This window comes from Microtus pennsylvanicus, chromosome 14 (genome assembly GCF_037038515.1).
Source record: "Microtus pennsylvanicus isolate mMicPen1 chromosome 14, mMicPen1.hap1, whole genome shotgun sequence".
NCBI classification, from domain to species: domain Eukaryota; kingdom Metazoa; phylum Chordata; class Mammalia; order Rodentia; family Cricetidae; genus Microtus; species Microtus pennsylvanicus.
The window spans coordinates 9,796,101-9,815,551 of NC_134592.1; the positions used below are offsets into that span (position 1 = coordinate 9,796,101).

The 19,451-nt window shown below is 52.1% G+C and overlaps 1 protein-coding gene across 3 annotated transcripts; it reads right to left on the reverse strand.

Moving 5' to 3' along the window:
• Nucleotides 1-1,830: 1,830 nt before the first annotated feature.
• Slc25a47 (solute carrier family 25 member 47) lies at nucleotides 1,831-19,410 on the reverse strand. 3 transcript variants are annotated; one of them, XM_075948092.1, is made up of 8 exons: nucleotides 18,783-19,410; nucleotides 18,075-18,163; nucleotides 7,235-7,349; nucleotides 5,187-5,230; nucleotides 4,838-4,909; nucleotides 4,165-4,347; nucleotides 2,922-3,246; nucleotides 1,831-2,666 (listed from the first exon to the last, which is right to left on the reverse strand). In XM_075948092.1, exons 3-8 carry the CDS (start codon nucleotides 7,260-7,262, stop codon nucleotides 2,386-2,388), a joined length of 933 nt encoding a protein of 310 aa, XP_075804207.1. In that variant the 5' UTR covers nucleotides 7,263-7,349; nucleotides 18,075-18,163; nucleotides 18,783-19,410; the 3' UTR covers nucleotides 1,831-2,385. The 3 variants fall into 3 exon arrangements, with proteins under 3 accessions (XP_075804207.1, XP_075804209.1, XP_075804208.1); XM_075948094.1 differs by lacking the exon at nucleotides 18,075-18,163 and having other exon boundaries at nucleotides 18,783-19,397; XM_075948093.1 differs by lacking the exons at nucleotides 18,075-18,163; nucleotides 18,783-19,410 and having other exon boundaries at nucleotides 7,235-7,360.
• Nucleotides 19,411-19,451: the final 41 nt, after the last annotated feature.

Here is a 19,451-nt window from a genome sequence, read left to right on the forward strand (position 1 = left end):
CAATGAATTTGAGGCCAGCTAGGGCTATGTAGTGAGTTCCAGGCTCTTCCTGCTAAGACACTTCCCTCACCAATGGCAGCATGGACACTGGGCTGGGGCAACAGATCAGTGATTAGGGTCAGCAGGACCCAGAGCATCCTCCTGCCCTGAACCATGTGAATGTGGAACTTCACACCTTTAACCCCAGCCTTTGGGAGGCAGAAGCAGGCAGATCTCTGAGTTTAAGGCCAGCTTGATCTACATAGCAAGTTCCAGGCCAGTCAAGACAACATAGTGAGACCCTGTCTCAAAAAAAAACTTAATGGAAGGAAGGAAGGAAGGAAGGAAGGAAGGAAGGAAGGAAGGAAGGAAGGAAGGAAGGAAGGAAGGAAGGAAGGAGAGAGAAAGAAAGAAAGAAAGAAAGAAAGAAAGAAAGAAAGAAAGAAAGAAAGAAAGAAAGAAAGAAAGAAAGAAAGACAGAGAGAAAAAGACTGGTACCAGTGGCCCCAGACAGAGTTGGTAAATTATTGGGCCCTTTCATTGGTTGTCCTTTTCCAGGCACTGGCCCAGAATGTCCCAGCATCTTGACCTCTCTAAACTAGGTGAACTTTCAAGTTCAGGAACTAAAACGAAAAGGACTTGAGGATTGCAATTGAAGAGGCATATGGAGTGCATAAGTCAACATAAGTCAGTGTTGAAGAATGCAAGCAGAGTGGGAGCAAGCCCACAAACAGCTTTTAAATCTGCACAAAGTAACTGAAATGATTTGAAGAGAAACTATACCTGAAAGTGGAGGAGAACCCCAAGGCTGAGGGACTACGTGTGGCAAATGAGGGGAAGAGGACATTCGAAAAGTCCACAGCAGCTCTGTGTGTGTGTGCCCCTCCCAGGTGCCTGCAGAGGGTGTCTGGACCAGCTCTCCCTCGCCTGCAGCTGGAGTCCTGTCCCTCCAGAAGCCTCCCATCCCCACCTGGACGCTCTGGCTTTCATCATAACCAGGGCCTTACTGCAAAGCTAGTTCCCCTGTTCATCAGAGGCTGAGAAGCCCTGGGCAGCTCCCAGTTTTAAGATGGGACAGATAAGCAATCAGCCAGCTGGCTAGGCTCCATGGGAGGAGCCCAGAGTATCTCTTCAGGGAGGAGGGGAGGCCCAAGAGATGACGTCAGGCAGTGGGAGGTCTTGCAGGCAAGGGCCCTGGGTGTAAGATCTGGTGCTGAAGGGCCTACGTGACAAGGGCAGATCCAGAAACAGATTCCGCACCTTCTAGAAACTGAAGTTTTATTGGAAGAGAAAAACAGGAGACCATTTGGTGCATGCATGGCCAGGCCTGGCATCTGAACCTGCCCGGCTGAGGCGGGTATCAGTCAGCTTTACCACAGGGCTGTTCTGTGAAGACCCAGTGGGGTCACACTGCTGCCAGCTCCACTCCCAGTGATGCCCAACACCGGAAGCCACAGGGTCTCCGGAAAGGGAGGCCTGAAGCACGAGCAAATCCCACGTGTGCCTAAGAGCAGACGCTAGCCTCTCCTCCCCTCCCCTCCCCTCCCCTCCCAGCCTCTGGCCCATAAAACCTTTTTAAGGGACCCCGCACTTTCCTACCCTGTCACACTGCTCCAGGAGTTTGGCCCGGTAATGACACAGATAACAAAGTACACAGCCCAGAAGTAAAGACTGTGCACGTTTCCCCAGGGACCCCTACATAACGGGCACCTGGCTACCCACGTAAGAACTCTAGGCCATCTTAGCCAGGGCTTCACACAGCCTCTCCCACCATGAGCTGACAGGTTTCACGGCATCCCGGGTGAACACAAGGTTGGAGGGCCAGCACCGCACAGATCATAGCAACACCGCTAAGCAACCTCAAAAACATTTATTGACCCAGGTTCCAGGGTCTTTATGTGGCAAGCAGTGTAAATGCGTACTCAGTGAAGCCCCACACCAGCTCGTGGGACAATGAGGACTCTGGGCCCTCTTGGACAGCCTGGGACAGGGAACAAGCCCAGCCTGTAGCCAGATGGCTCAGCTTGCTGTCTGGTCCCTCCCTTGTCTCTTAAGGGAAGAGTGTGGATTACAAGATGAGTGGAACTGGGGCTGGTGAGAGAATGCTCTGAGGTCATGGGTGTGGACAAGGGAGGACACTCAGGAATGAACAGTTGCTCGGCGACAAATGACTCCAAGTGGCGCATCCTCATCAAGGAGACCCACACAGCCTTGACTCGTGACCCCCCAAGCAGATCAACCCCCTGACTTTGTGAGCAGCAGCTGGGCAGGCCAAGCTCAGGCCTCACCTAAGTCACTGCACAGAAGGCTCTCTGCTGTTCCAGTGACAGCCCTGTGGGGTCCTGAACCCAACCATGCTCCCTTGGCCTCCGGCGGCTGTGAGCTGGCTGCTACCGACCAGTGGCCCTATGTGAACAGTCTCCGAGTGAGCCGCAGCACAGCCTCATAGGCCACGAAGACCACCATATTGACAGGAAAGGCACGGCAGCAGTTGAGCGTCAGCCCTTTGAAGAGCACCCTGGGGCCCTCCTCCCGCACGCTGGTCACCACACAGTGCAGGAGGCCCCGGTAGCGCTGCTGGCCCTGCCCGTCTGCCTGCAGACGTGACTTGATCACATCCATGGGAGTGGCCACGGCCCAGGCCAGGACGCCGGCACATCCGCCAGCCACCAGCACACCTAGGACATCTGCAAGAGACACCGTGAACATGCCTTATGAGACAGGACCCAGCCAGGACAGCTCACTGAGTCAGGATACACCCCTCTGTCACAAAGTCACTGTGTGGCCTTAGACAGACACACACCTCAGAAACCATTGAAAAATAAGGCAAAGATGCTTAGCTTGATTCAGTGTTGGTGAGCTAGCTGCACTGTGCAGATTCCTCTCCCAGCCCCCAGCCCCCAGCCCACTGGGCCAACTCCACCGTTCTGCCTGTCACTCACCTGGCTGGCTATGGCCAGCTGGGGTGAGCCACTCACAGAGCATGGCATAAGAGAGGAAGTAGGTAGCAAAAGAGTGACCGTCACGAAGGAGCAGAGCTGAGCTGCCCTTGTAGAGCCCCCGAAGCCCCTCTTCGCGGGCCACTGTGACTAAACAGTGCAGCGGCCCATGGTACTTGGGCCTTGGTTCCAGACATGCATTGGTTGCAGGACACAAAGCAGGAGCCACTGATGTCCAGGAGGCTGAGGGCCGCCGCTGCTGTGTCTGAGCTTGGGCCTGTGTCTGCAGGCGGACCTTGGCCACCTCTGTGGGTGATGTCAAAAACACCTGGGACAGAGAAGAAGCAAGGTTAGGACATGCCTACAGCCTAACCGTTGGCTCTAAGACCCAGTGCTGAGAGCCCAGATCCCAAGAAGCTGCAAGCTGGTCCCAGGGTTTTGATAGTGCTGGGTTGAAAGCCAGCTCAGCCCTATGAAGGCTGAAACCAAGGTCTCCTGCATCGGAGAGTCCTGGCTTGACACATATCTGGTGCTAAGGGAAGAGCACAGTTGACACACTTGTTTGCGCTGTAGTCATATTGCTAAAAGCAGGGCATGGTGGTCACTGCGGGACACAGATGGACCAGGCTGCCCTGGGGTCTTTATACCTCTGGTCTGCCCTAATTCTCCTCACACCTCTTGCAGATCAGATGGCAGCTCAGAGGCTGACTAGGCTCATTGGCCTTTGGTGTCTGCACTGCATACTGGAGCCAACACTTAGCCCACAGCCTGTGGAAACTCTAAGTAAGGACTGAGTGGTTTACCCATGCTCCATCCTGACCTATGAAGAACCTCAGCTGCATTTGCAGCGCTTGTTCCCATCTGTGGTGCCTGATGCTCCTCCATCTCCACTGAAGATGAAGGATGCCAGGTGTCCATGGTAACACTAGATGGTGTTCAGGCATTTGTTGGGTACCCTGAAGATGGAGCTGGGAAATCACAAGCACCTGAGTGCTATCTCTGTGGCTCCCCACACCCTCACAGGGAGCTTCTTTATGGTCATTTCCTCCTCTCCACTGGAGCATTCTGGGAGGGACACCAAAAGGAGCCTAGCCCATCCCAGGCAGGATACTAGTTCCTCGCCACAGTCCCCATGCCCTGTAGGTTCTAGCTTTCCAGGGCCTCAGTCTTGACACCTGCTGGGAGGTAAGATTCAAACGCCCTGGTTATCTCTGGTGCCCTTCCACCCTCAACTGCCTCTACTCACCCGGACAAGGCCAGAGGCGCCTCCTGAAAGTGTGATATCAGCCTTGGTGGGCTTGGCGTCAGTGCTGCCGTACCGGAAGCGGCAAATGTGAGCCAGGCAGTGGTGGTAGGTGCCAAAAGAAACAGACGACACCAAGGACACGGTGCACACGGGCAGTGAGAGGCCCCGGTAGAAGCCCCACACCTGGTGGATAGGGACCAAATAAGGACAGGACCCAAGAGAGAATGCCCTGGGGCTGGGACATCTGGGACTGACCACCACCTCCCTTGCCACCAATGTCTCCAGACATCACCCCTGGGATCTCAGCACTTGACTTGATGTTTGAGGGGTTGAAGACAGCTGCCTGGCCATGCTGGTGGAACCAACATGATGCTTAGCTAACCCCTGCCTGCACCAAGTCCCATGTCACTTGCATAAGTGTCTGTAAGACATTCCCCTGGATGGGCTCCTCCCTGACCTTCAGAATCTCAGGTTCCCCTGTGTCCCTTCCCTGAAAGACAAGGGACTTAGTTCTGTACCAAATAGGGTTCCCAGTGCTCTGACTTTGGGACTCAGAGGGGATCTCAGGACTGGGCACAGCCATTCCTGTTTGGAGGGCCAAGGGGCTAGGGGAAGGGTATCACTAGCAAGTCCCAGTCCCTGATGCCACCCTACCATCGGGCCCCAGTCCTACCCGCTCTTGACAGTACGTGTCCCGGATGCAGTGCCAAATGCTGGTATACTTGGCCTCAGTCTGGATCCTGACCTATGGGAAAGGGAGAAGGCTTCAGGAAGGGCTGGCTCTAGGCCTGGGGCAAAGCCAGTAGAAGACTAGGTTCAGCCCCTTGACGGTCAGGCATGCTGCTGTAGACTGAGTAGGGACAGTGAACACACAGGGTGAGAGATCGACAGTCCCAAGGGCCCTAGGGAAGCACTGACTATTAGAGTGGGAGAGAACTAGGTCCTATTAGCATTCTAATTGTGGGCCCGAGCTAGGTACAGAGATACTAAGTAATCTAAACCAAGGTAGGGCCTTGCTGTACCTTCACTGTATCCAGAGGGTAGCCCACAGCAACACCGCAGACTCCTGCAACGCAATCAGAGGACCCAGTGAGGCAGTAGGAGATGCCCTGTCAGCAGTGAGAGCCCACCCATGCTGAGGGATGGGAGAAGGTGGCCTCAAGCAAGCCCCCCTCTCCCACCTCCAGCTGACCCTACCTGGGCTCTGCCTCTCCGCAGCCAGCTGAGAAACCGAGGCTCTGTGTGCACCTGCCAAGCCTGCTAGGTATCTCCCAACCCCTCTCCTGGCCCAACAGTGCCGATCCCCATTGCCCAGGCCAAGGACATTCCTCAGCCTCCCCTCTGACATCACCTTTCAGGAGAACGCCTGGTTCCGCTCTGGCTGACCCTGTCTCTAAGCCAGGCAAACTTTGCCCTCAAGCTTCTGCCTGCGCAGGGTTTGTGTGGGAGCCAGGTGGACAGTCACACTTTACAGGGGTGGGGGAGGGGCGTGTTCTGCGTAAAGGCCGGCTGAGCAGCCCTGACCCCCACCCGGGGCCCTGAACCACAGGTGTGCATGGGACAGACTGTGCACCGCTGCTGTGGTCTGGACAGACTCCCCCAGAGGCCCACGTGTGAGGGTGGCAGAGCCCATAGATCGTCTTTAAGTCACTGTGGTCACGATTTGGAGGGGACTATGAAATTGCAACCCCTTGCTTTTCGACTTCCTGGCCAAGAGAACTCCCTGCCATTGTCCTCTAACACCCATACGGAGGCCCAAGCAACGAGGCCACCTGGTGGTCACAGCTTTGGGAACTGCCCACTGAGGAACCACTCCTCTGCCTGAGTGGATTAACTGAAGACGGCGGACAGCTGCCAGCCCACCTTGCAGAGGGGCCTGTAGTACCCACCCTAGCTTTGGACCAAGAGAGCCACACTGCCCTCCTGGCCCTGCCACTCCAGCTCTGGGGCCTCCACAGGGCCTTGGGCTTTCTAACCCGAGCAAGGATGCTAAAAAACACCATGAAGGATGGCAAGGTCCATGGGGTTGTGTCCTGGGGTGCATTAGAATGAAGAATGGATGCCTGGGAGGGGGCAGGGAGGTATAAAGCAACTGCCTGGCAGGACACTCAGAATAGCCTTCTATGTCTCTCAAAGCCCTTACCAACTCCTATTGATCCCTCAAAGCCCTCCCCTCTTACACCTTCCTACTGTGCTTTCGGTTGCTTCTGCCTGGAAGCATGTTGATCAGAACCTGTGTCCCACGGCCTTGCTGCTATGCCTCACATGCCGTGGCCACCTCTACATCTAGAGTTCTTAAAGGAAAGGCTTGGTGAGTCCCTGGGACCCAGGACCCAGCACAGAGCAAGGACCCCTCACTAGGGCCTGTCCTGTGGCTATGAGGAAGGCATGACCTGTGACGCTAACGTTCAGAGGAGCAGCCAGCCTTGGTAGAGCCATAGGTCAAGACCCCAGGCAGCCCAGACAGGGCCAGGACTCAGTCCTCCCCAAGGCTGGTGCTGACTATCCTCTCAGGCCCCAGGCTGTTCCCAGCAGTGAGAACACGGCTATTTCACAAGAGCTGTGGGGCCAAGGGTGCCTCACTCGAAATAGCTGCACAGCCTGAGGATCGATGGCCCGTGGGAAGCCCCACCTCTCCCCTCTGTTGTTTCGCCCCAGGAAAGAAACAGTTTCATCCACAGGTGGGCTAGATGTTGTTAGGCCCCAGGGGATCAGCGAAACTGTCCATCTGGGCCTGCTCTATGCCTCGTTCCGCTGCCTACAGCAGAACTCCTGGGAACACTGCTCTTCCCTGGAGCCTTCAGCCCTCCCCCATGATTCAGTCACCCACACCAAGGACCCCAGCCATCTCTTAACCCCACAGGGACATTCCTGTTCCCAAGCCAGGGATTCCTAGCCTGCCTCAGCATCCTGCCTAAGCTTCAAGGCCTTCCCGCTTCAGCACCCATAGTCCATGCCAGGGGTCTGCTTGAATACCAACTGCCTAAGGCTCCCTCCCACTTACCACACACACAAAAGCACCATCCCCAGCTATTCCCAACCCCTGTACCCCTCCATCCCTGGCTCGTACCTCCAATGGCCCCAGCAACAAAATCCATGGACAGCGTGGAAAATGGGAAGAGCTCTGGTCTCTCAGTCTAATGCCACAATGGCCAGCTCCTGCCAATTCTGCAGATCTTAAATACCTGTGAGCAGAGGCGGAGACATGGCTATTTTGATGCCACATTCACACCCCCAACAAGGATCCTGGTGTCAATGACCTCAGCATCAGGAAAGCATGTGAGAGGTCATGGGAGGTGGCCAACCCCGTAGGCCTGCCTGCCTCTGTTTCCGAATTCAGACTATGCCTGGCTTCTGACTGCTTAGAGTGACTGTATAAACAGTGATCCCTCGTGTGTATACCCACTTTACAGTTTACCTCCAGTCCTGGACGAGAAGAGAGGCAAGGGCCTCTTCTTTCTTTCTTTTTTTTTTTTTTTTTTCCCGAGACAGGGTTTCTCTGTGGTTTTGGAGCCTGTCCTGGAACTAGCTCCTGTAGACCAGGCTGGTCTCGAACTCACAGAGATCTACCTGCCTCTGCCTCCCAAGTGCTGGGATTAAAGGCGTGCGCCACCACAGCCCAGCTTGCAAGGGCCTCTTCTAATCAGGGAGCCACCAAGACCCCACAGGGGACTTGCCTGAGGCAGTCACTATCTTAGAGCCATCCTATCTGATAGCCAGCCATTGAAGGGAATGCAACCTTTTCCATATTGAACAGCACAGCTAGTTTCCTCCAGAGACTCAGTGACCCAGGCTGCAGCCCTACAAAGTGACCAGGAGGGCACCCTCAGGGCCAGAGAGTCGCAGCAGAGTGGCAAGAAGGGGTGTGTTGTGAACATTTAGCAGTTTTATCTGGATGGACCTCTGGCAGCCACGTGTCCACCTGTTTTCCTATTATTTGTACACTGTCCTTGAACAGGCTAGTTTCAAACTAGGGATGACCCCTCACCCCAACAGTTTGTCTGCTTTTAGGCAAGTAGGCGGTGCTAGCTAGCTGCCACGGCAGAGGGCAGAGGGCAGAGTGGGGGACAGAGGGAGACTGGAAGTAGCCTGGCCAAGGTCAACTTTGATGTCCTTTCTTTTTTTTTTTTTTTTTTTTTTTTTTTTTTTTTTTTTTTTTTGGTTTTTCGAGACAGGGTTTCTCTGTGGTTTTGGAGCCTCTCCTGGAACTAACTCTTGTAGACCAGGCTGGTCTCGAACTCACAGAGATCCACCTGCCTCTGCCTCCCGAGTGCTGGGATTAAAGGCGTGCGCCACCACCGCCCGGCTTTGATGTCCTTTCTTGTAGAGGGGCCGTGGCTCAGCATCCACTTAGAAGTTGACCTGCCTGCCTTCAGATCCCAACTCTGCCGCTTGACTTTGAGACAAGGCCTTTGGCCTTCCTCTGCCCCCACTTTTGCACCCACAAAATCTGTGATCACACAGAGCAAACCCCAGCTGTGTTCTTGTAGAACTGCCAGCCAAATTCATTAATAGAAGCAGAAGGTCTAGAAGGAGGGATGCATCTGCTCTGGAGAGACAGCTGGGCCAGATGTTACACTCAAGACGCTAGAACCTGGGTTAATGAGAGAGCCTAAAACACACTTTCCACCTGAGAGGACAGGGACCCTTCAGACCCACATTGCCAGCAGAGTAGGACCCCAAGGCCCCACAGTTGTCTGGATACCTTTCTCTCTCTGGCCCACATCCAGACAGTCTTGCTGTCTCTCCTCCACCATCGCTGTCCGCCTGCACTGCCCTTACTGTGTCATTAACCCTGGACAGCAGCCTGCCTGTCCAGGCTCCTGGTGCGTGCAACCAACACATGCCAGGTGTCAAACAGTGAGACGCCCTGATAAACACAACAACCTCATCCCTGCCCTGGACACCTGATGTGCTGGCAATGACACGGAGAGCCCTAGACAGACAGGGAAAGTCCAGAGACGACGGCGAGGGCTGATGGAGTCAGCTGCAGCTTCCAATTGGGCACGACCCTTACTGTGAAACAGAGCGGCTGTGACAACCCACAGGACACTCTCAAGAGAGCGAGCCTAGTGATGTCCCTCGTGATGCAGGAGCCTCCTGGGTCTCTCGAAGCCTCTCTCCGCCCCAAGGTTACTTAAAAAAGAGCCGTGAGCACACAGTGTCAGAAACACAGACGGCACGTTTCCTCAACTCACATTTCTGTCGCAGTGACTGTGACTTGCCAAGTAACCCAGATTTTACCTGACGGCGCGGCCAGCGGCAATCAGATTCTTCTATTCCGATCTTAGTTATTAATATTAGTTCTCAGGTCACACGTTACACAGTAATACACACACACACACACACTGATTAAAAATGGATTCACCAGGCGGTGGTGGCACACCTTTAATCCTAGCACTCGGGAGGCAGAAGCAGATAGTTCTCTGTACATCTGAGGTCAGCCTGGTCTACAGAGCAAGCAACCAGGGCTACACAGAGAAACCATCTCAGAAAACAAAAGTGGAGTAAGGAGTGGTTATAAAGAGGCATCCCAGTTGACAGTGGAGAGCTGATCAGGACACATTGAAGGCTGTGGAGATGAGGCTTGGAGCCGCAAGCACAGAGACATCAGGTGCAGTCACTGAAGAGTCAGCCTGAAATGGGCTGTGTCACAGGCAGAGATCACTGCACTTGAGCTGAAGCAAGGGACAGGTTCAGTCCTCACTGTGGCAAAATGCCGAGACAGGGCTGTGACTGACAGGCCACTCAGTGCACCTGCCCTGGTCCAGTCTTGGGCATTCCTTTTCAAGAGGCAGGGGAGGAGTTCCATCTTCTTCAATGATAAATTCATGAGTCTGGTGCTCCTGGAGTGATGCTGTATTCACAAGCGTCATTATTTAACATCCCAAAGAAATTGTTTGTGCCTCCTGGTGTGCTGGCAGGTGGTGTTTACCTGTGTAAACACGCTGTGAGAATCATTCTTTCTTGGCACTTACACTCAAAATGGAGTGTGGTGGCTTGAATGAGAATGGTCCCCATAGGTTTATATAGTTGAATGCTTGGTCACCAGAGAGTGGCACTATTTGAAAGGATTAGAAGAATTAGGATGGATAGCCTTAGAGAGGAAGTGTGTCACTGGGGGAGGTGGGGTCTCTGAGGTTTCAGAAGTCCGTGACAAGCCCAGTGTCTGTGTGTGTGTGTGTGTGTGTGTGTGTGTGTGTGCACGCGCGCGCGCGCGTCTATGGCTCATGATGAAGCTCTCAGCTACTTTTCCATCACCACATCTGTCTGTGTACCTCCATGCTCCCTGCCATTGATGATGATGGACTAGACCTCTGAAATTGTAAGCAAGCTCCCAGTTAAATGTCTTCTTTTATAAGGTCTACAGAGCGAGTTCCAGGACAGGCTCCAAAGCTATACACAGAGAAACCTAATCTCGAAGAAAAAAGAAAAAAAGAGTTGCCTTGGTCCTGGTGTGTCTTCATAGCAATAGAGCAGTGACTAAGACATGGAGTAGCTCATAACAGTTACTTCAAGAGACAAATAGCTGGTCTGATAGATGGCTCAATGGATACAGATGCCTGCCTGCTACCAAGCCTAACAATCCGAGTTCGATCCCAGAGATGTTAGAGGAAGGAGAAGCTGCTCCTCAAGTTGCCCTCTAACCTCTATATGTACACTGTATGCACATACGCATGTGCACGTACGCGCGCGCACACACACACACACACACACAAATAAATAAATGCTTTTGTAAAGATTTATTTATTTATTTAAAGATTATTTAAAGATTTATTTATTATTTAATGTGCACTGGTGTAGCACAAATTCTAATTGGTCTTAATAATAAAAATCCAGAGTCAGATAGTAAGAGGTAAAAGCTGAGAGATCAGAGAAACAGCAGCCAGCCACTAGTTCTTACCTCTACGAAATCCTCTGACTGAAGTGGGGGTGTCCTGTGTCTACAAGTCCTCAGACTGAATGCCATCTCTCTGAAACCTCAGACTGAATCCTGCCTTATATTCCTTCTCTGCTCAGCCATATCCCTTCCTGTCTCCACCTTCCTAGTGCTGGGATTAAAGGTGTGAGTCACCACCACTTGGCTTTGTTTCTCTTTTAGACTGATTCAATCTGTGTAGCCCAGGGTGGTCTTGAACTCACAGAGATCTATCTGTCTCTGCCTCCTGAGTGTTGGGGTTAGAGGTGTGTGCCACCACTGCCTGGCCTCTATGGCTAACTTGTGGCTTAGCTCCACACTCTGATCTTCAGGTAAGCTTTATTAGATCACAAACAAAATAGCACCACACACCAGTGTTTTGCCTGTATATTCTCTGTGTGAGGGTATCAGATCCCCTGAAACTGAAGTTACAGACAGTTGTAAGCTGCCATGTGGGTGCTAGGTATTGAACCTGGGTCTTCCAGAAGAGGAGCCAGTGCCCTTACCTGCTGAGCCATCTCTCCAGCCCCAAATATAATTCTTTTTTTATTATGTTTATTTATTTATTTATTATGCCTACAATATTCTGTCTGTGTGTATATCTGCAGACCAGAAGAGGGCACCAGACCTCATTACAGATGTTGTGAGCCACCATGTGGTTTCCGGGAATTGAACTCAGGACCTTTGGAAGAGCAGGCAATGCTCTTAACCACTGAGCCATCTCTCCAGCCTGATATAATTTTTCTTAAAGATACAGATGAATAGGGTGAGACTTCCCAGCAGCATAAATGCCTTTGACTGTCTTATAAATAATAAATCCATTGGTTCCCCAACCTGGACTTGGATAGAATTCTTTCTTTGGTCTGTTGGTCCTGTCTCTATCGGGAATGAAGGGGCAGTCTTTATATTGCCTGGGGGAGAGTTTCATGGCATCCAGAATAACAGGGAGAGAAGAGAACAGGAGGTAGGGGAGCTGAGGTGAGAGAGTGTGAAAGGGAAGGTGACACTGGGACAATGATGTTCTCTCAGTCACCATAGCTTAATTTCTCTGCCCTTTGTCTTCTGACTCACCAAAACTACAACTACCCCCCCTCCCAGTGTATCCCCCAGTGTCTTGTACTGGTTCCTCATTGGCTGTAAACCTCTCACAGACATGGATGGTCTACACTGGCCTTCCTCTGCACATGGAAGTGGGCATAAAGGAACCAGAAAGAATTCCAGACTTTTAGCCTTGATTTAGAATTATCTGTATCTTTCCTGTATACAGAGAGAGACAGACAGACAGACAGACAGACAAACAGACAGACAGACAGACAGACCAGAGAAGGCGTTGGATCATCTGAAACTGGAATTACAGGCAGTCATGAACCATCTAACACGAGTGCTGGGAAACAAACGCAGGTCCTCTGGAAGAACAGCGAGCATTTTCAATCATCTCTCCAGCCCTGTGGAGGCCCACTTCCAAATCATGAAGAGCCAAGAACCAAACCTGGGAAGTGAAACAGGCTGTCCCCTGCTGGGCTATCCTGGAGGCCCAAGACAGCTAGTTGAACCATCTGGGAGGGGCCTTCTTTGCAGGCAGCAAGCACGAGTATGTTCCAGAATGGGCTCCAGGGAACCATTGGGGTGAGCGGGCGGAAGGGTCACTGTAGTTTGGGATACATTTTTCTAGGTGTAGGCATAGCGAGGCCAGGAACAGAAGCATGGCCAGCGGGGTGGCAGCAGTTTGGGAAGGGAAAATGGAACAAAAGGCTAGGAAGGAGGTAATGATCCAGGCTTACAGGCCACCTGCTAGCTGCAAGACATCCTTCCTCTCTGGGGTCAGGAAGACCTTTATGGGGTCACACCTCAGAGGTGAACCACACCCTTTGTTCTCTCTGCCCTGCCTGACACAAAAGCCTGGTGGAGGAGACTCTGGTATGGGAGGTCCTTCTGTATGTGTGTTGCTTTTATTGGTTAATGAATAAAGAAGTTGTCTTGGCCTGTGATAGGGTAGAGTAGAGCTAGGTGGGGAAAACTAAACCGAATACTGGGGGAAAGAAGGCGGAATCAGAAAGAAGCCTTGTAGCCCCGCCAGAGACAGATGCTACCGGATGGAACCTTGCCAATAAGCCACAGCCACGAGGCGAAACACAGATTAATAGAAATGGGTTAACTTAAGATGTAAGAGTTACCCAATAAGAAGCTAGAGCTAATAGGCCAAGCAGAAATTTAAATGATATAGTTTCTGAGTGATTATTTCAGGAATGTGGGCAGCCAGGAACAAACAAGTGACCTCCTACAACAAATTGGTGCCCAACAGAGCTCTACACAAAAGGGCTTGTACAGAGGATAGGTAGAAGCTGAGCTCCCTACCTAGGGCTGCCCCTAAGGCTGGGGAAGCTGTGAACACTGCCTAAACCCCTGCAAAGTTCATGGACCCCCTGGTTCCAAGGCACTGAACCTTGTTCTCCAGCCTTCTCCCTCAGTCTCTGGAGCAACCCTTTGGCCACATCTGATATTCACTGAATGACAAGCCTGCTATGACAATGACCAGTCTGGGCTCAGGACACAGAATCCTCCCTGCCAACTGTTTCTCCCTCTGCTGCCTCCTATGGTACCAACTTCAGCTAGTTCTACCACACTCAAATAATGACTGTGCAGGGCACACTGCCCTCCAGGGCCCGTGGATGCTGACTGTGGGCTGGGATCAGACTGCCAATGTGCCAGTGGGAGACCAGAGAGCATGCAGACTACGCTACATGTGGCCAGACACCCATGAGGGACCCCACGACCTTCCGGTTCTGGGGCACCCCCAGCAGCAGGGCCCCTGCAGCCTACTTGTATTTATCAAGGCATTGCCATGTAGCTATTTATACCAAGTCCCATCTTGAGTTTCCGGTGTCCACTGACTCCTGAAGGTCAAGTGGGTTCTGAAGTAGGCCAAGGAAGTCTCTGGTCAACCAAGAGCTGACCCCAGGGGAACCGCTGGAAATATAGGACTCCCACACACATACACCTAAGGCTAGGAAGCAAATTATTAAATTAATCCTCGTCTTCTTTTTCCTGGAACCAGAGGATCATGGGGAGCAGGACAACAGCAGAGTTGGATACTGTCTGCTCCCTGGCTCCTGCCCCAGCTGTGAAACAAACGTGACCTTAAACAAAGGCCCACATGGTGCCAGCCAGGACAGTCAAGCAAAACCAACCAAAGCACTCAAGAACTCTGAGACACCATCCCCAAAGCCCTGAGGGTGTGCTGAGGAGGCTGGCTTCGAGGCAGTCAACCTCTCCTGCTCAGGGGCTGGGAATCTGATTTATCTCTACAGGAACTCTATGCTTGACCTCCCTCTGGGAAGTCTGACCGGGGCATCACATCAAGGCACACCGGCCAGACAAACCAGTCCCAGCCTCCTTTGTGGCTGCCTGCCAGGCTGAGGGAGCCACTCTTGGTTCCGGGTTGTTCCCACTCCTGCAAAGCTGCCCCTTCCAGCACTTCCCTGGCTCCTCAGGGTGGCCTACTGACTAACTGAGAAAAGATCTTACTATGTAGCACAGGCTGGCCTTGAATCATGGATGATCCTCTTCAGCCTCCTGAGTGGAAGACCCTGCTGGAGGCCCAAACTCAGGTGCCCTTGTGCCTGCACTTTACCAGCCAAGCCATATATATCCTCAACCTCTCACTGGATTTTTTATTTTTGTATACATTTTAGTTCTTTTGTGTGGGCGGGGCCTGCATGCCACAGCTCGAGTGTGAAGGTCCGAGGATAAGGAGCAGTAGCTGGTTCTCTCTCTCTCTTTTTTACCACGCGGGTCCCAAGAACCAGGCTCAGGTACCAGGTACCTTCTACTCCATCTAGCTGGCCTCTCCATACAGGATTTTGTTGCTGCAGAGAGTTTTTCTCACTACGTAGCTGTAAAGACTGTTGGTGGCTGTCAAGCTCTTGGTTGACTATATCTGGAATTAACTAAAACCCAAAAATGGAGGGGCACATCTATGAGGCTTTTTGCTTATTTGGACATGGGAAGGTCTACTTCTTCTTTAAAAAAAAAAAAAAAGATTTATTTATTTATTATGTATACAGCATTCTGCTTGCATGTGTCCCTGCAGGCCAGAAGAGGGCACCAGATCTTATTACAGATGGTTAGGAGCCACCTTGTAGTTGCTGGGAATTGAACTCAGAAGCTCTGGAAGGTCAGTGCTCTTAACCTCTGAGCCATCTCTCCAGCCCCAGAAAGGTCTACTTCTAATCCAGATCTTTGAGGTGGAAAAACACAACTTCAGCAGGGCGGTGGTGGTGCACGCCTTTAATTCCAGCACTCAGGAGGCAGAGGCAGGTGGATCTCTGTGAGTTCGAGTTTAGCCTGGTCTTCAAGAGCTAGTTCCAGGGGCTAGAGAGATGGCTCAATGGTTAAGAGCACTGGTTGTTCTTCCAGCGGACCCAGGTTCAATTCCCAGCACCCACATGACAGCTCACAACTGTAACTTCAGTTCCCTGGGATCTGACACCTTTACACCAATGCACATAAAATCAAGTTAAAATAAATTATTAAAAAAACTCAAAAAAAAAAAAAGAGCTAGTTCCAGGACCGGCTCCAAAAACTTCAATTCAGATCTTTTCAGGTGGGAAGCGCCATCTCTAATCTGGGTCACACCTTCCGCTGGCACTCTATATAAAGAAATGGAAGAAGGAAGCTTTTACTCTTTGCCAGCTTGCTGTCAACCTTGAGAGCAAATCCATTCTTTCACTGGTACTAGAGCCTATGATGTCAGGACTCCAGCATATATTGTCACCAGCTGAGACATCCAGCCTCATGGACTGAGCAACTGCTGGATTCTCGGGCTTCCCTTCATAGACAGCCATTGTTGGATTAGCTGGACCACAGCCTGTAAGTCATTCTAATAGATCCCCTTTCTATATAGAAAGACATTCATTCTATAAGTTCTGTTCATCTAGAGAACCCTGATACAGTAGCCTTGGCTAGATTAGAACTATGTAGACCAGGTTGGACTTGAACTTGTAAGAAACCAGTCTGCCTCTGCCTCCTGAGCACTGGGATTAAAGATGCAAGATATATATATTCCATCCAGCTTTACAGGATTAAAAACACTTTAGAGTGTGTGTGTGTGTATGCGTGTGTGTGTGTGTGCCTGTGTAAGATAGAAGAGGGCACTGGATCCTGGAGCTGGAGATACAGGTGGTCATGAGCTTCCAGACACGGGTACTGGGATCCAAACTTGGGTCTTCTGAAAGAGTAGGGAGCGCTCTTCACTGCTGAACCACTTCTCTGCCCCTAGGATTTTTTTTTCAATTCTAAAAAGTCCATTTCAAACAAGTGGAGCCACCGTTGCCTTTCACAAGACATGCGTCCCTAGAGAAGGAAGACACTGTTAGCCAGTAAGGCCCTACTTCCAAATGTCATCACCTGGGGGCTAGGATTTCTACCTGGAACCACGGGGAGAGGACATTCAGACCACAGTGGTGTGCCAATCAGCACCTTAAGAGAGAACTGGGGAGAGCCCAAGTTCAGAGCTAGGTTAGAGGAAGGGCTCTCCAGAAGGAGCAGCCTGCACGAAGGCCCTGAGGCAGGAACAGTTTGGCATGTGAAATCTGAGCTGAGGGGGCTGGAGAGATGGCTCAGCAGTTAAGAGCATTGCCTGCTCTTCCAAAGGTCCTGAGTTCAATTCCCAGCAACCACATGGTGGCTCACAGCCATCTTTAATGAGATCTGGTGCCCTCTTCTGGCCTGCAGACATACACACAGACAGAATATTGTATACATAATAAATAAATAAATAAATTTAAAAAAAAAAAAGAAATCTGAGCTGAGCAGAAGGCTGGAAGTTGAGTGGGTGCAGCCATGTCATTATGGTCCTCCTGTGTCCTTGGCATTGAGCATGGATTTCATATCAAGTAAGACAGCCCCTTCTGTCACTTGGTGTACAGGTTCCAGGGTAGGGAGATCAAAGGACATGATGCTTCTTTTTGTCCACTGTCTGTTCTGTTTCTACACTGGACCTGTCTTATGTAAGAACTCAGGAAAGACATTTCCAAACAAAACATGTCACTGTGGGCAGTGACGGTTCTTTCCCCACATCGCCTCTCTGCTACTGTGTGCCCTTCGGCTGGAATCCTCAGAGCTAAACAGACCCCACTCCCTCTGGAGCAGAGTTTGAAGAAGTAGATACCTTCCTGCTGTCATTTTATCCTGGTAAAATGCAAGAAAACAATAAAACAATACAGCCCTAATATGTGGGCACCCTGGTGCTCTTTCTGGTCTCTTCCCAGCTAACTACCAAGGTCAAGTATTTGGACCCATCTTGTCTTCTGACCCAGATCACCAAAGGCCTGTGCAAAGGGCTCTCAGCAAGATTGCTGTCTCCCCTATCAGTGCCTGCCCCTCAAGGTGCAGACCAGTGGGCCTTGAGGACACACTCGGCCCCAAAGGACAGATCCTCACCTACCTAGGGCAGCATGAAACCTCAGCTTAGCCTTCCATTCCCTCACACATTTTGTCCCCAAACCTAATGGTTCCAGATATAATACCAGCCCCCCTCAACTGGCCTACCCTTGCTCTGCCTACAAGGTACCTAGAGGACAGCACACAGAGTCCCACTGGATTCCTACAGGGGCTGACCCTGGGCTCTCCCTCCAATGGTTCTGAAGCTCAGCTATGGAGTACCTGATGTGTACCAGGCTTCCGGGCCCTTCCCCAGCACTCCCAGAGGGTCAGAGCGCCACACAACCAAGGCCAGGAATGACATCCATGTAAAGGCAGGCTCTCCTGAGTTCCTACCTGTCCTCTGGCTTTTTGATGCATGTTCTCTTAAAAACAAAACAACAGCGGTAGAGAAATGAGGCTCAGCAAGTTGCACACCTGCCTGTCAAGCATGTGTGAGGCCCTGAGTTTCACCTCCGGAGAAAGAAAAGGAAACAAGATGTCATATTGCACACCGGTAGCCTGGGTGCTCAGGAGGCTGGGGCAGGAAGGGTGCAAGATCTAGACCAACCTGGGCTACGTAGCAAGATCCCGTCTCAAAAAGAAAAAAGCCACAAGCAGGATGGGCTCTTCTTGTCTCGTCGGTTGCCCTCTAGTCTCCTAGAACCCAAAGTCAGAGGTGAAGGTATAGACGTATGGGCTTTACCGCCTGGGCCTCCAGGGCATTCTTGGGACTATGTCCCTGTATGAGGACTGTTGGATTTAACAGCATGGGCCTCAGGAGGGGCCCTATATTCACCCCAGTTCCAGTGTGGACTTCCTTCTCCCTCTCACCGCCTGCCTCCCAAAGGCACCCAGATGGCTCAGAGGCTGTGGAAATCAAACCCAGGCCTCCAGACCCCTAAGTTCAGGGCCCAGTAGCCACCACAAGCACTGGACTAGGAGTCAGCAGGCCTGGACTTGGATGTCGGCTTCGGGAAGGGTCCATTCAAGGATAAACACCACCCCCCAAGGTCCCTGCTCCAGGCTTCACTGGAACTTTTTAAGACCTGCACTCCATTGGACCTGCCACCCATCAACTCCTGCCCAGTTCCCAGAGGGTACAGGTAAGAGCAGTGTGCTGGTGACCACAGGAGGCAGTTACAGGGCTCTCGGCTCAGGAGAGTCACGACTAACAGAGGCCCTGGGAGTTGTAATTGTGTCCATCACTGGGACCTGCTTCAAGACTCCTTGCTGTTGTAAATATTAGGGGCAGCTACACGTAGGGTTCTTACCCTACCTTATCCTTAGTGCTCTCCAAGTCAGCGGCACCTGCGTGCTCCTTGCTCTTCAGCAAGCTCACCCTGTCCCAAGGCCCAGCGCTGCATGGGGTTTGCTCCCATCCCTGTCCGGCAGCATCCCTCTCTCCACAACCTTCAGTGGCTCCCAGGAACACCTCAGGGCTTGGTGGCACCCTTCCATCCTTGGGTCCCTTGTGTTTGAAATGTTCGTCTCGGCGTCATCCAAATCCAAGTCTCTGGCCCTGCCGGGGCGTGCTCGGAACTCCAGACTCTCAGCTCGTCCGCTTAAGGAGACCCGGGGGTCTTGGAGGCCTCTCCAGGTGGGGAGCCATTCTCGAACTTTCACAACTAGCGGCGTCCAATCCCGCAGGCCTTAGAGAGTCAAGACGTTCCACGCGTGCTCGCCAAAGTGTCCCCATGACATTGGCAAGGACGAAGAGGTTGAGCAGCTGAGTCGAATCCAAACACCGTGAGGGGCCCCAGGGCCGAAGCAAGGCGAGCGCCGCTCCTCGCGGAGTGCAGTTGGAAGGTTACCTGCTCCAGAGCGCAGTGTACCCACTGCACTGCCCCTGCCCCGGGACGCGCGGGCGGGCCCGAGAAGCACAGTCTTTGTCTGCTGTGCCCCATGATATCCCCGCCCACTGTGTCCGAGGCCACACCCTTCAAGA

What these genes read in the sequence shown, in the direction of transcription:
- Slc25a47 (XM_075948092.1), bottom strand. Translation starts at nt 7,262, where the DNA reads ATGGATTTTGTTGCTGGGGCCATTGGAG. An exon ending in ACCCTCTGGATACAGTGAAG is followed by an intron (nt 4,910 to 5,186) that starts GTACAGCAAGGC and finishes CCTTTCCCATAG; the next exon opens with GTCAGGATCCAGACTGAGGC. An exon ending in ACACGTACTGTCAAGAGCGG is followed by an intron (nt 4,348 to 4,837) that starts GTAGGACTGGGG and finishes CCTATCCACCAG; the next exon opens with GTGTGGGGCTTCTACCGGGG.